This window comes from Peromyscus eremicus, chromosome 2, assembly GCF_949786415.1.
Source record: "Peromyscus eremicus chromosome 2, PerEre_H2_v1, whole genome shotgun sequence".
Taxonomy (NCBI): domain Eukaryota; kingdom Metazoa; phylum Chordata; class Mammalia; order Rodentia; family Cricetidae; genus Peromyscus; species Peromyscus eremicus.
This window is the reverse complement of record NC_081417.1, coordinates 76,104,279-76,119,571: the sequence shown is the minus strand read 5'-3', so window position 1 is coordinate 76,119,571 and position 15,293 is coordinate 76,104,279. Positions and strand designations below refer to the sequence as shown.

The window sequence follows — 15,293 nt, the reverse complement described above, 5'->3', positions numbered from 1 at the left end:
ACCTAGAGATGCAGTTCTTAGCATGGCTGGAGAGACTCCATATCAAAAGATCAGTGGATAAAGATGGAAAATAATTCGTTCACCCTCTTATTTCTGGATTCTTCCTAGTTCTGCACTTCCTTAGACCTGTGGGTCTCAGATAGACTCCTGCAGGGCTTCTTAGGGTACACATTTCTCTTTCAGAAGGTCTGGGATTGGGCTTAAGCATTTCCATCCCTAACAGGCTCCCAAGCAGGTTGAATGCTGCTTGTCCATGACCCACACTTTCAGAATCTTGTCAGATGTTGAATCTCTCAGTCTGTGCTGACGAGGCAGGAATCTTAGTGAGGATTTTCTATTGCTGTGAAGAGACACCATGACCACGGCAACTCTTATAAAGAAAACATTTAATTGTGGTGCCTTCCTTACAGTTTCAGAGGTTTAGTCCATTATTATCATGTTAGGGAGCATGGTGGCATGTAGGCAGATGTGGTGCTGGAGCTGAGAGTGCTACATCCTACAGGTAACGCGAAGTTGACTGAGCGTTACACTGAGGGTAGCTTGAACAAAAGAGATGCCCCAAAGTCCACCCCCACAGTGACACACTTCCTCCAACAATGCCACATCTAGAAGTGGCACTTCCTTTGTTAGACATTTTCTTTTCTCTTCTTTTTTTTTTTTGTAAGATTTATTTATTATGTATACAGTGTTCTGTAGGCCAGAAGAGGGCACCAGATCTCACCACGGATGATTGTGAGCCACCATATGGTTGCTGGGAATTGAACTCAGGACCTCTGGAAGAGCAGCCAGTGTTCTTAACTGCTGAGCCATCTCTCCATCCCAGACATTTTCTATCTACCACATTCCACTCCCTGGCCCCCAAAGGCTTATAGCCACATCATAATGCAAAAAAGCCATTCAGTCCAACTTCAAAAGTCCCCATAGTCTATAACAGCCTCAAACTTGTTTCAAAGTCCAGAGTCTCTTCTGAGACACACGTCAATGTCTTAACTGTAATCTTTTTGTAAAAATCAAAATTAAAAGCAGATTATATGCTTCCAACATATAATGACACCAGATATACATTACCATTCCAAAATGCAAGGAAGGGAGCATAGTGAGGAAATACTGGACAAAAGCAAGACCAAAAACCAGCTGGGTAAACTCTAAACACTGCAACTCCATGCCTGTTGTCAAAATTCTCTTCAGATTTCCAACTCCATTCAGCTCTTTTGACTGCAACATCTTTCTCTTGGGCTGGTTCTACTCCCTGTTAGCAGCTTTCCTCAGCAGTATCCCACAACTCTGGCATCTCTAACATCTTGGGTTCTTATCCAAGGCTTCAACTTCACAGCTTCACTTAATGGCCTCTCTGCTAGACCTCCATTCAGGGACACTCCTGACACATGCCTGGCCTCAGTGGCTTTATTCCCATAACTCCTTTCTTTTATTCTTAACTCTAAATCCAGAACCACATGGCCAAAGCTGCCAAGTTCTGTTGCTTGCTGGGGCTGGAACATGGCCTCCTTGTTTAATTACATCACCAGCTTTCTGTTTGCCTTCACTGCCTAAGCTTGGCTGTCCTTGAACTTGCTATTTAGACCAGGCTGGCCACAAGCTCAGAGATTAAAGGTGTTCCCCACCACACCCAGCTCTAAACTTTCCCTTAGTTCCTTTTATATGTTGGAAATTTAGATAGGGTGGGATCTTGCCCTGAGGTCACCACTCCCTTTATTCTATTTCTTAATCCATTTATCTCCTTGAACTAGAATTTAGTTCTATTCCAATTCCTGGTGTTCTTCTCATAATTTTCATTTTGTAATTTACCCTGCTCATCTTCCTCCTTTTCATTATAAACCTTCATTAGCGTTACCACTAATATCTGCACGACAGAGTCTATACTAGGCTGTTTTGAGATTTCTTCTGCCAATGGATCCAATTAATCTGAAACACTTCACTTTAGCCTCAGCAGACTCTTCGGACAAGGGCGAGAGGCAGCCACCTTCACAAAATTATCAGAACGATCTCTAGGAAACATCCTAAAATTCTTTTCCTCTGAAACTTCTTGAGTGAGCCCCCGACAGTTCAAATAACTCTTACTACCTCTGTCTTCTATGTTCCTACTAGCATGGCCCATTAAGCAGTGCTTAAAGCATTCCACGGCTTTCATAACCCAAAGTACCAAAGTCCAAATTCCTCCAAATACACACATGGTCAGGCCTTATCACAGCATTACCCCAGTCCCTTGGACCAACCTCTGTCTTAGTTAGGGTTTTCTATTACTGTGAAAAGACACTATGACCATGGCAACTCTTATAAAGAAAACATTTAATTGAGGTGCTTTGCTTATAGTTTCAGAGATTCAGTCCATTATCATCACGACAGGGAGCATGACGGCGTGTAGGCAGATGTGGTGCTGGAGCTGAGTCTGCTGCATCTTGTCTTGCAGGCAACAGGAAGTCAACTGACTGTCACACTGAGGGAAGCTTGAGCAAAAGAGACCTCAAAGCCCTCTCCCACAGTGACACACTTCCTCCAACAAGGCTGTGCCTCCTATAATAGTGCCACTCCCTTTGTTGGCCATTTTCTTTCAAACCACCACAGTAGGTGACCTAGGACATATGTAGACAGAACAGAATGAAAAGGAGGCTGGTGGGGGTTGGGGGGTGGGTGGGAAAGTAGATCTAGATCCTATGGAGAGATGGAAGGGAGATCCTGAGAGTTAGGATCAGGATCATCAGGCCTGGGCATCAGATGTTCTCTGTGTTAATGATTGATCAATAATTTGTTATTGATAGCTTTAGTTCAAAGCACTGTTAGAAGAATATACTCTTTCTGTCTTTTCTATCAGTTGGCTTCCTGAGGCTCAGGTGGTCCAAAGAGCCCTCAATTCTGCAGCTAACAATGTGTATCAGTATGGACGGGAATGGATAACCCACAAGGTAAGGAGTGAACCTTTCTCGTGCCTTTCTGTGTGCAGGATTTTTACAGGAACAACTTCTTCCTTTGATAGAGGATATGTAAAGATGCTGTTTGGAGCAATTTCCATTTGGGAAATACATTTACATCTACAGGTGGACAAGTACCATAAAGTGGAATCAGATTCTCAGGATATCACACTGAAGAGTGCTCGTGGCCTGAGCAGTCTTGAGAAGTTGACTGTTTACTTTCTTTCAAGATTATAGATCTGCTTTATTCGTGCTTTGGGATAGAGTGGCCAAAGGTGGCTTTTTGGAGGAAAAAGTAGTCGTGCGAACATGTTGAATCCTGTGTCTGCTGCTCACTGTGCTTGGCAGTTTGCAGTTTCATTTAAAATTCTAAGCTTCCTGTAGTACTTTGAACTAGTTTACTTGCCTTCCAGATGAGAAAACAGGCTGGGCAGGCCCAACAGATCCCGATGGCCACCTGGTGTATTTGCTTCACAATGGTGACTGACTCTAAATCCCTGTTTCTTTCTGATGTAGCTTTCTGTCAGTGTGTGTCTGGCCAGAACTAGAGTAAGTGCTTTCAGGTGGTACTTGAGATAAACCCAGAAGGAATGGCTGGTCAAGGAAGAGTGTTTAAGAAAGCTATTTGTGGAGTGGAGAGACAGAGGCATGAGTGTGCTTGTGCTTGAGATGAACTTGAGTAAAGGGGACAGAGCCTGGTGAAGGGAAAGAGTGGTAGAGGAAAAGACACAGTTGTTGGACTTAAGGAATAGCTTTCTCAGTATGGATTTAGGGTGTGCCTCTCTCCTACTATTGCCCAGAGAATACAATTAATTTTCAGCTTAATATACCAAAGTAGTTAGGATCATACAAGGATCGACAAGATTGAAGGCACTGGAATTTATGCTCCTCAGATTGCATGAGCAATTAATTTCTTGTTTAAAATTCAAAAATAGCGTGTTGCAGAGATGGCTTGAAAGTGGTTAAGAGCACTTGCTGCTCACGCAGAGGACCTGAGTTAGGTTCCCAGCACTTGGATGCTGGCTTACAACCTTCCATAAGTCCAGTTCTAGAAGATTTGGCATCCTCTTCTGACCTCTGCAGGCACCAGGCATGTACTTGGTGCACATATATACATGTAAGCAAACACACTCATAAAATAAAAATAAATCTTAAAAAATAATAAAATTCAAAACAGTACACCCCAATTGTGAAAAATATGCTCTATATACATGCATTCCTATCTGCTAATCAAAGATGGAATTATTGAAAGTTGAAAGTTTGTCAGTTGGTTCTATCATATCTGCCCAAGACAGTATGATTAGTTAGCACATGATAATATTGAAAAAAATTGATGAATAAGCAAAAGATAAATATGTATATATAGATCTCAGAACTGTCATAGGAGAAAGAGTCAGCTCTTGGAAAGAGCTTGCAGCTTTTTATACATGTGTTACTTTGCTAAAAATATAGCATTTTATTCTGATTTATATATTTGGAAGAAGTTTTTATTCTGACATTCTTGTCTTTTAGGTAAGAAGATAAAGGAAATTTTGGGTAAATAATACATCTTAGATTAAAAACTAAATTTCAGACTACCAACAGAAAAGAAATTGCTATGTAACCTCTTGTTCAAGAGTCTAAAAGTGAAGGCACTTGAAGACATTGATATCAGAAGTTATGAAATATTTGTGGTCCTGACTTAGAAGACAGAGGAATAGTATATAATAGCCATCAAATGTCCAGCAACTGGTAGATAATCAACTTAATATGATAAATTTATTCCATGTATGCATGAGTGATATGTGATTGTATGAGTATCTGTGCATGCTTGTGTGAGGGGTGTGTGTATGAGAGGGGGGGGGGAGAGAGAGAGAGAGACAGAGACAGAGAGACAGACAGACAGACAGATAGACACAGACAGACAGACACAGAGAGAGTCAGAGTGACAGAGACGGAACAGCTTTTGAGTTGCAGCCCTTGCCTTTAAGGTGGTAAATTTGATGAAGAAATGAAATACTGATAAATGTTACAACATGTATTAACATGAAAATATAATGCTAAGGAAAAGATAGCAGTCACTGACTGGTGAGGTGCTCAGTGGGTAATACACTTGCTGTGCAAGCCTGCTGACCAGGGTTTGAATCCCAGAACCCACACGGTGGAAGAAGAAAACCAGTTCCGTAAGGTTGTCCTCCAGTGTCCACATGTGTGCATGGCATCCCTCTCAACATACCTAATAGTAATAATAATAACTAAAGGATCAGCCATAAAATACATGCATATGATTCCACCAACATGAAATGTCTTCAGTGGCAAATCTGTAAACAGAAAATAGAGTAGTGGGTCCCAGAAACAGGTGAATCTGAAGGGAAATGGGAGTGATTACTTAATGTTGTAAGGTGTGAATCATGCCTCAATGCAGTTGTTAAAAATACCATTGAACTACAGGTGTAACTTTAATAAGCCTTACCCTTGAACAGCTAAGAATCATAAGAAGTGGGGTGCAAGAGATAGTCTAGAAAAGTTGAAGCTAGGAAAGCTGCCATGCCCAGAAAGAGAGAAGGGTTAATTTTTATTTAGGTAAAAGCAGAGGCAACTGAAGGTTCCAGCTTCCCCAGCCTGTCTTGTCAGGCTGTCCTGTGTCCTGGTCTGTGTTCCCTGAGGGCCTTCCGTTGGCTGCCGTCACCATCCTTGCATGAGCTGGTCCTTCCTGTTTGGTGTGTCCCTTTCCAAATTTCCAGCTGGACAGCAGAAGAGTCAGTACTGTTTCCTCTGTCCTTCTGCCTTGACCTTAAGAGAAGGAAGCACCAGTCTGTACCCAGTTCAGGACAGTGGGTGGGGGGCAGGAGCCAGAGTTAACAGCCTCCTAGAGTCCTACACTGGTGAGAGGAGATGAGTAGTAAGCATATAAACAAGTACACATTGTAGGTGCTTAGCCTAGCGTGGTGGTGCACACCTTTAATCCCAGCAGAGGCAGGCACATCTCTTAGCTTGAAGCCAGCCTGGTTGGAGAGGAAGTTCAAGACTGCCAGGGCTACACAGAGAAACCCTGTCTCAAAAAACAGAACAAAAAATTTTTTTTTAAAGTACTCAAACGAGTGTGTGGTAAAGGGTGATGCTTTAGTTGAATGTCCAGAGAGTTCTGTGAGGCAGCAGCATTTCTATTAAGACACTAATGAGCAAGCAGTTGGTGAAGGTCTGGAGAAAGACACATCGACTGTGAGTAGATTCCATTCATAGGCTCTTGAGTGGTAGCAAGTGGTTGAAGGGTGAGGAGGGCCAGTGTGAAGACAGGATTGCTGCAACAGAGAGTGACCCAGTGAGCCAAAGAGGACTCTAAATGATACTCGGGCTTTAGTGAGTCTGCCGACAGTGCTAAGGACATTAGACTCTAGTCTTCCTGTGTCTCCCAGAGTGTATTGTAACATAGTAGGCAGTGTTCTAGGTCTCTTGGTGATGTTCTGCTGGGTTGACAGCACCATGGGTTTCTAGAGGGTTGTACAATATGGTATACAATTATGCAATATTATTTTTTACTCACAGTGTTTTAGAATCCTTCATTGTTAGAATCATTCATTGTTAGGGTTCCAAGCAAGGTGGCAGTATAAAGTAGTGCTTCATTGCACTGAGGCCACTCTGTGGACAGTGTCTCCCAGAGGCCGACTAACCACTTTAGGCCTTTTCTGGTCAGGGGGGTCTCAGAAGTTGTCATGGAGAATTAGGAGGAGGCCTGTGAGTATCTGACAGTCATGTCCTAAGAGACAGAAGTAACTAAAGGGAACATGTATGTTTGTGCTCAGCATCGGCTGTGAGGTGTTCTTTGTGTGTATTGGTCACACAGGCTACACTTGAAAGAGCTTTTCATTTTGTGAGACAGTCTCATTGTATAGAGCAGTCTGGCTTGAAACTTGCAGTCCTCCTGCCCAGCCTTCCTAAGACTGGGCCTGTTGGATTACATTTCCATGTCCTGTATTAGGCAATTTCAGTACTGGCTCTGCACACCTAGCTATGACCTTGAACTTCTTAGATACTTTATAAAACTGTCTTCTCTTCCTAGACTGACAGAAGTACCTTTCTTTTGAGTTGCTGGTCTGAGCCTAGGAAATCATGAAAGTACTCTGTCATTGAGCTATACCCCAGACCTACAAAGTCATTTTCTCTTTACTCTTGGGTGCTTGCAAAGATCACACAATGTAGGTAAAAACCACTTAAAATTTTAAAATGCTTTTCAGAGATAGGTGGCTTTTATATTTATTATGAGCAATTTGTGTCTGATTTTACTCATTAAAATGAGTAAGTCATTTTAATAAAACGTTAGATATCTGCACCAGATATGGATGATAACTGCTTCAGGTATTTATAAGGCTAACATTAGGTGGGCAAAGGAGTGCCTAAGTGCATATAATAAGCCAGTTTGGAGAATCAGCTCTCTCATTAAAGGAACAAAGAACAGATAATTGGTTCCCATTTAATGCTTGCTAAATTATCTTTAAGGTTTTCAGTTAATTCATAATGCCTTGGGAAAATTGATTTCCATATAGTGCTCAAAAGTATTACTTATACAACCCATTAGAAAGTTGTTGGGCAGTGCACAGTCAGCACCATTTTTTCCCTTGACTCCTGTTCATTTATTTTGCAATTGGTGATGTGAAGAATAAACTATATGAAAAGACGGTGACTGCCTTAAAAATTGGGACTATTTGTATATCCACCTGTGAGTAGTGATTAAGTAGCAGTGCATTTAATAAATGAATAAGAGCCATTGAATTTAGGAAGTTTACAAACACTAAAGATTAGACGCTTATGATTCAAAACACACAGAGATTTTAAATTTCATCTCTGTAAATGGAGAGGAAGTTGCTGAGGAAATGGAAAAAATGAAGTTGTTTTAAGAAAATAAAACTACAAACTAATGCTTATCTTTTAAAATTGTATTTTGGGCTGGGGAGATGGTTCAGTTTGTCAGGGGTTTGCAGTGCAGTGTGAGGACCTGAGTTTGCTCTCTAGCACCCACGTAAAGAAATCCCGATCCTCCGCATCTTTAATCCCGGTACTCTGGAGGCACAAGCAGGTGGATCTCTGGACTACAAATAAGAGAGACCTTGTCTCAAAGAAAAAACAAAAAACAAAAAAAAACCCAAAAAACAAAAAAAAAAAACAAAAGAAAAAGCCAGTGTGCACATGTGTGGCAGTGAGCTCTTGTAATCCCAATGCTGGGAGGTAGAGGCAGGAGGCTCTCAGGGCCTTACTGACAAGCCAGTCTAGTTTAATCTGGTGAGCTCCAGGTTTAGTGAAACTCCCTAAAAAAGAAAAGTGGAGAGTGACTGACGGGGACTCCTGGTGTTCACCTTTGGTTTCTACACTCATGTGCGCATATGTCCTTGTGCCTGCCCACACACATAATGCAAAAATAAAATTGTCTTAAAATTTGTTTTTGCCTGTGCTAGAGATTGAACCAAGTGTCCTACACGTGCTAGGCAAGTGATCTCCCACTGATCTGTTTCCTCAGATCTTTAAAACTGGCTCTAATAAGGAAATAGGATGAGATACTACAACGAGTGAAAGTTGTACTGCCCCGTGTCGGGTTCCCAGAAGCCTGTCCTGCCAGTCCTGGCCTGTCTCAGCCGACTCAGAAAGAGTCGTGCTTGTGTGTCAGGTCCTGAGTTCTACTTAAGAGTCTTATGGTAACCCTTATAATAGAGAGGAGTAATGCAAGACTTGAACTAGTAGATGAGCACTAGGCTTGCCAGGACAAGGCTTTCCTCTGGGTGGGAGAGGTCATATAGGTCATTAACTATGTTTTCATTTACGTTGTTCTCGTGTGCCCTGAGACCTAAGAAGAGAAGTGAGAGGATGAGGAAGAAGATGGGGAATTTACTGGAACATGAAAGCATCTTTTAAGAAAATAACATACTGTGACTAGAGATTTTAAGTACTTGAATATTTTAATTTGATTTGGGACAAATAAAGACTCAGCATGTATTAATCATACCAAATTTTCACGTAAAATATTAATCAGATTATACTTGTATTTTCTTCTTAGCTTCACAAAATTCTAGGAGATAAAGTGAACAATACAGCTGTGATTGAGAAGCAAGTTCTGGAGCTGTGGGACAGACTCTATCACTCTTGGTTTGTAAAGGTGAGTTCTTTTAGCTAAGAGTTTCCATAGTAACTGAGAACACTGTTTTGCTTCATAGACTACTTGATTACTTAACTTTCCAGGAGCAAGAACTCAAGCCTTTGTCAGCTTCCATTGGTGGTTAGTTAGTCTCTGTGGCATAACCTGTTAGTCTCTCTGGGGATCAGTGTTCCATCCTTTGTGCATATCATAGCACCTCTTCCTCTGCAGCAGCTTGGTACAGTACAGATGTAATGCAAGCCACATCTATTTATTTATTTATGGTGATGGGGATTGAACCCAGGTCTCACATAAGCACAAGATCTGCCAGTGAGCTATACTCCACGATTCTGCAAGCCACATATGTGATACTCATTTTTCTAGTAGCTGCATTAAATAACTGAACACAGACAAGAATATTAAATGACTAAAGATAGATTAATTTTAATATATTTTATTTAACTCAGTGTTCCCACTCCCATTTCAGTATATACCTAATAAAAACAAATTTGATATTTTATATGCCTAAAACAACTAAGTCTTTGAACTCTATAATGTGCATTTTGCATCAGCAGCACAGCTCATTTAGTGCAAGCCACATTTTGAGTGTTTGGTAGCCACATGTGGCTAGTGGCTCCTGTTAGGGGCAGGTAAATTCTAGACATTGAAAAACCTTTCTCTTTGAGGAGACAGAAATGTTCAGAGACTTTTTTGTTTCCAGTCAGCTTTGTGTATTGCTTATACTTACATAGTTTATTGGTAGAACAAGTGCAGCTACCACTGAGCATAACAATGATTTGGAAAGCAGTGGGTCAGCTGAGCTAGTGCTGTGTATACTAGGTTTAGTGGGCTGTGAGGGCCATGTTCTAGGAACAGTGGGGCAGGAAGAGCATGCAAGAGGAGGGTGGCTGAGTTCAGTTTCTTGCTTAGTGACGTGTTTCCCAATGTGTAGTCTTGCCCTGAGATGAGATGAGGGAATGATACTGCCTTTGGTGGTAAAGATTTGAGAGCTAATAGTGGTGTATGAAATAAAGTATTTTCTCTGATTCTCTCTGAGGAGCTAAGCAATTAGGACGATTTTGCTAGTTTCCTGTGTTTACTCTGGAGCTTCCTACCAGGTAGCTTTTCTTGCCCCTCACCCTGTTTGAGCCCCATTCTTGTTGGAGTGCAGGATTCTTGAGCGCAGATCTGTACATGGGAAAGTTCTCTTCCCTACTTTCACAGTGTTACAGACTGAGAAAGCATGCTGCACTCCAAGGTGAAAAAATGGAAGGACACACAAATATTAAGAGCTTGCTTCTGAATTTAACCTCATTTTGTTTCTTCATTTCCCTTTCAAATTCAGTGTTTTGTGCCCATGTAGATTTCTTTCAGACAGACAGACAAATTTGACACCCTGCGCCATGTGTTTGGTTCTTTGAAATGGTCTCTTCTCTTTCCGCTCTTACCTTGTGTAGATGATTGAGAAAGGAGAAAGAGGCAAAGGTAGGAAACCAAGGAAAGGTGGAGGTGCTGAGGGAAATGAAGATGTATGTGAACTCTTTGGGTGCGGTGCACATGGTCCAGTATTGTGAGTTCAAAACTAGGAGGGAAGCATGTGTATCATGCTAGACATAGTACCTAGAATGTAAATACAGAAATAATGGACTCCCAGTCTTTATGTGGAGCCTTTACTTGTTATCTAAATTTGCAAGGATTTTCATAGGTGAGTACTTACTGAAGTATGTATAGGCAGGTGTAAAACAAAAAAGACATTTATCTTTTGGATGCGGTAAGATGGCTATTTCACATGTCACTGACTTTCTTCCATAGAACGTGACACACTCTGGAAGGCACAAAGGGCACAAGATGCATGTGAGTCGTCAGAACAGCTGGCTGGGAGATATTCTGGACTGGCAAGATATTGCCTCCTTCGTTCATGAGAACATTGAAACGTTTCTTTCGGTAAGACATAGTAGTAATTGTTGAACTGAACGTGGGAATAAAAACAGAAGTTGTAATTCTAGCTTTTCTTACATCAATCTCTTCAGCTACTCTGTTTTGGATACTGTGAAATGTGCAGGCTCTGAGAACTTTAAACTAGAAAGCTATCTGGAAGCTGCAGTCCTCAGGCGTGGTGAGAACACCTGAGAGAAGCTGAATCCTGATGCACATGAGCAAGATGTGGGCTGGGGGTCTTAGATGGGTGTCCTCATCCCTCAAGGTCACCAGAATGTCCTCAGCTGGACCATTTAGGAATAGACCTGTTTTTTGTTTTTTGTTTTTTGTTTTTTTTTTTTTCTGGTTGATAAAACCATTGACAACTGGAAATAGGGTCCAGTTCCATTAGAGGGACTTACTATGTCTTAGGGTTTCTATTGCTGTGAAGAGGCATCATGACCACAGTAATTCTTATAAATGAGAACATTTATTGGGGCTAGCTTACAGTTTAGAAGGGAGGTCATTAACGCCCAACAGTGGCGTGAGGGTACGAGGTGAATGGACCACGGCAGGAGCTGGGGAAGCCAACCGTCTAAGCCTTTACAGTCTGTGGTGGTCTGAAAAGGAACCAGAGGCTCGTGTGCTTGAACACTTGGCTCATAGGGAGTACCACTGTTAGGAGGTGTGGCTTTGATGGACTACAGTTTAGTCTATTATCATCATGGCGGGAAGCATGGCAGTGTGCAGGCAGACATGGTGCTGGAGAAGGAGCTGACAGTTCTGCATCTTGATTCACAAGCAGAGAATGAAGACTGTGTCACACTGGGCATAACTTGAGCATATAAGACCCCAGAGCCCGCTTCCACAGTGATACACTGCTTTCAACAAGGCCATACCTCCTCCATCAAAGCCACACCTCCTAACAGTGGTACTCCCTATGAGCCAAGCGTTCAAGCACACGAGCCTCTGGTTCCTTTTCAGACCACCACAGACTGTAAAGGCTTAGACGGTTGGCTTCCCCAGCTCCTGCCGTGGTCCATTCACCTCGTACCCTTACGCCACTGTTGGGCGTTAATGACCTCCCTTCATTTTCCAGAGCCGATTTTGTCAAGTGTCTTAGCACAGGACTTCTCACAGAGAAGACTGTTTTGTGAATATATGTGTGACTTTCATTGAATTAAAACGTGGTACTAGGTTTTAAGGAGTTTAAGGTGAGTGAAGCAATCCATGAGCACAGCTGAAGGCAGGGCCGCCGGTGTCTCCACACATTGGGCTCAGGAAGAGCTGTCTGCTGCAGGGCAGTCCTCTCTGGTATTTCCCTCTGGATTGCTAAAGTGATGTTCATGTTGCTCTTTCTTGTTTTGCCATTTTAGATATTATCTTTTGGCTTCCAAATATGGAAGATGAAGGTAAAGATGTGACTTTCTCCCAAGCCCTGCAGTGCTTTCCAATACTTCTCTCGGGTTTCTCACAGCTCCCTCAGCCACCTCCCTGCACTCACACGCTTCCTTTCCTCTCACTCAACTGAGGTGCTTCACAATCTGGACTGAAATCTCAAAAATGATGTCTTTCTTGTTTGTAGTTTAATTAATAACTTAATTAAGGAGTGGGGACTTATGTTCCCAGGCTGACACTGAACTCATGGCTTCAACCAAACCTCCTGCCTTAGTCTCCAAGTTCTTCAAATTACAGGCACTTGACAGTGTACCCAACTGTTCTGTTTTTGATAAGCCCTTCCCTCTGCTTTTACTAGCCTAGTGGTTCTCAAAGGTTTTAGTACTGGACTTCAAAGTGCATATTTTTGTATTCATTAAATAATTTTTCATTATAACATGAAAAACATACTTTAGTGTGTTAAAATGCTATTTTCTGGGGCTGAGGAAACAGCTTAGTTGGAAACGTGCTGCACCAGCATAAGGACCTGAAATCCAATCTTCAATACCCATGTAAAGTCGGAGGTGGAGGCACACTCCTTTAACCTCAGTGCTGGGGGCGTGGAGTGGAATGCCAAGACAGATCCTGGGACTTACAGCAGGTCTGTGGAATCAGTGCACTGCTCTGGTGCAATAAGGGACCCCGTCTCCAAACGGTGGAGTAGAGAGTAAGGAGGACACCTGATGTCAGCCTCTGGCCTCCGTTCTCTTGCATACACAAGCACATGCATTACACACATGTATGTGCACAAACACACAATACTGTTTTCTAAGATGGAAAAAATACTGGGGAGTTCTCTCTGTAGAAAACTGTCTGGAGGAGAGTTAATTAAGCCCTCTTAGTTTGCACAGACCAATTTGATGTCTGGATTTCATCTTCGCTCTATATTCAGTCTATTGGGATTTGTTAATTTTGACCAGTGCATGGGAAGAACATCCTTTCTCACACAGTAGGGCAGAAGGAAGCTCACCAGTGAGACCGGGAGCTGAGCACCCCACTCAAGAGCTTATCCAGATAGGTGAGAAAAGGAAGCTTTTCCAGCTTGTAGTTGTGGGTGGTCTTTGTTACTATCCAGAACTCAGCAGGTGCTGTTTTCACAAGACCTGTGGAGTGTGAGGTGTGAAGCTGTTAGTAAGCTTTTTATATTCTGGTTTCTTTTTTTTTTTTTTTTTTTTGGTTTTTCGAGACAGAGTTTCTCTGTGTAGCTTTGCGCCTTTCCTGGAACTCGCTTTGGAGACCAGGCTGGCCTTGAACTCACAGAGATCCACCTGCCTCTGCCTCCCGAGTGCTGGGATTAAAGGCGTGCGCCACCACCGCCCGGCATATTCTGGTTTCTAAGAAGCCATTGGCCAATGTTGATTAAAGATGTTTCTTTTACCCTTGTGTGCTTTGGTAATATACATTGTTTATTCAGGTTATTTATTTGTTCATATCTGTATACCTTCAAAATACTGAGAGTTTATTGAACAGTATTATAAATCACATTCTTGAGAGATCACCACCTCTCTCTTCAGAACAAAAGAACTTTTTAACACCACCTATTCAGATTTCTAAAACAGTGATTTTTTTTAAAGGGGGAGTTCAGATTGTATTCAGTGAAAGCTCTCAGTGTCCTTCCTTAAAGTGTCACTGCGCTTTTGAGGAAGTGTCTGCCTGGAGCGAGGCTGTTGTGTGTCTTTCCTAGACTTGATGTCCCCACTCACTCACAGCCTTGCCTTTCCTCTGAGCTGAGCGTTTCCGCAGAGTCCATCTCTTCTGTCACCTTTTACTCGGCTTCCGGGGACCCAGACTGGGTTATGCACTTTATCCACCGAGCCATCTCCTCATCCCTGGTTTATGACAAGTACCATGCTAGATGTTTTATCAGTATTTTCTAATTTACTCTCCTCAAGTTCCTGGGGAACTGATGAAATGGCTCTTGTTTTAGTAACAGACTCAGCGATAGTAAAGCAGTTCACATTTATATTCAGTTTTTCTTTTCTTGTATAGCATGGTGTGATCTTCCAGAATGTATTTTGTCCTCAGGAAAGCTCTGGATCTCATTTCACACTTTTCTGGCTTTGTTTTATCCTTTGCTTTACTTTTTTTTTTTTTTTTTTGAGGCATGGTCTCCTTCGTAGCCCTGGCTGGCTTCATGCTCAAAGAGATCGGCCCACCTATGGTTCCCAAGTGCTAGGATCAAAGATTTGCTCTACACACCCAGTTTTTGTTTTCTTTTTGGATCTTTTGGCAAGTTCCTCAGCTCAGAACACATGTAGGTTCCCTACATTCAGATTCCTCCTAGGTCATTGTTTTCACCCTTATTTGGTATTTGGGTATATTTTACCCTTTTCAGTTTTGATGCTCAGTCTTTCTGAACGAATGAAGTTTTAAAGGTTTATTTTATTGTATGTGTATGAGTGTTTTTCCTGCATGTATGTTTGCATTACCTGTGGAAATCAGGAGAGGGCATCAGATCCTTTAGAACTGGAGTTACAGAAGGCTGTGAGCTACCATGTGGGTGCTGGGAACCAAACTTGGATCCTCTTTAAGAGCAAACAGTGCTCTTTTTTGTTGTTGTTTTTCTAGACAGGATTTCTCTGTCTAGAAAAATCAGCTTTGGCTGTCCTGGAACTTGCTTGTAGACCAGGCTGATCTAGAACTCAGAGAGATCTGCCTGCTTCTGCCTCCTGAGTGCTGGGATTGAAGGTGTGTGCCACCACCGCCCTGCTTGCAGCCAGTGTGGTCTTAATCGCTGAGCCATTTCTCCATGTCCCCAGACTAGCTTTGAAGTTCTTTTGTTTGTTTGTTTGTTTCTTTTTTTTACCCAGAGCTGAGGACCGAACCCAGGGCCTTGCGCTTGCTAGGCAAGTGCTCTACCACTGAGCTAAATCCTCGACCCCTTTCTTAATTTGTTTTTTGTTTTTGTT

General features: G+C 42.2%; 1 protein-coding gene across 2 annotated transcripts in view; it reads left to right on the top strand.

Moving 5' to 3' along the window:
• Tmem245 (transmembrane protein 245) overlaps window positions 1-15,293 on the top strand; it is a 78,392-nt gene that overhangs the window by 38,129 nt on the left and 24,970 nt on the right. The window contains exons 9-12 of one of the 2 annotated variants that reach the window (XM_059254379.1): window positions 2,831-2,921; window positions 8,953-9,051; window positions 10,843-10,974; window positions 12,324-12,359. In XM_059254379.1, coding sequence (XP_059110362.1) covers window positions 2,831-2,921; window positions 8,953-9,051; window positions 10,843-10,974; window positions 12,324-12,359 — 358 coding nt within the window. The remainder of the gene's footprint in view (window positions 1-2,830; window positions 2,922-8,952; window positions 9,052-10,842; window positions 10,975-12,323; window positions 12,360-15,293) is intronic. The other variant, XM_059254380.1, reaches the window with a different exon arrangement.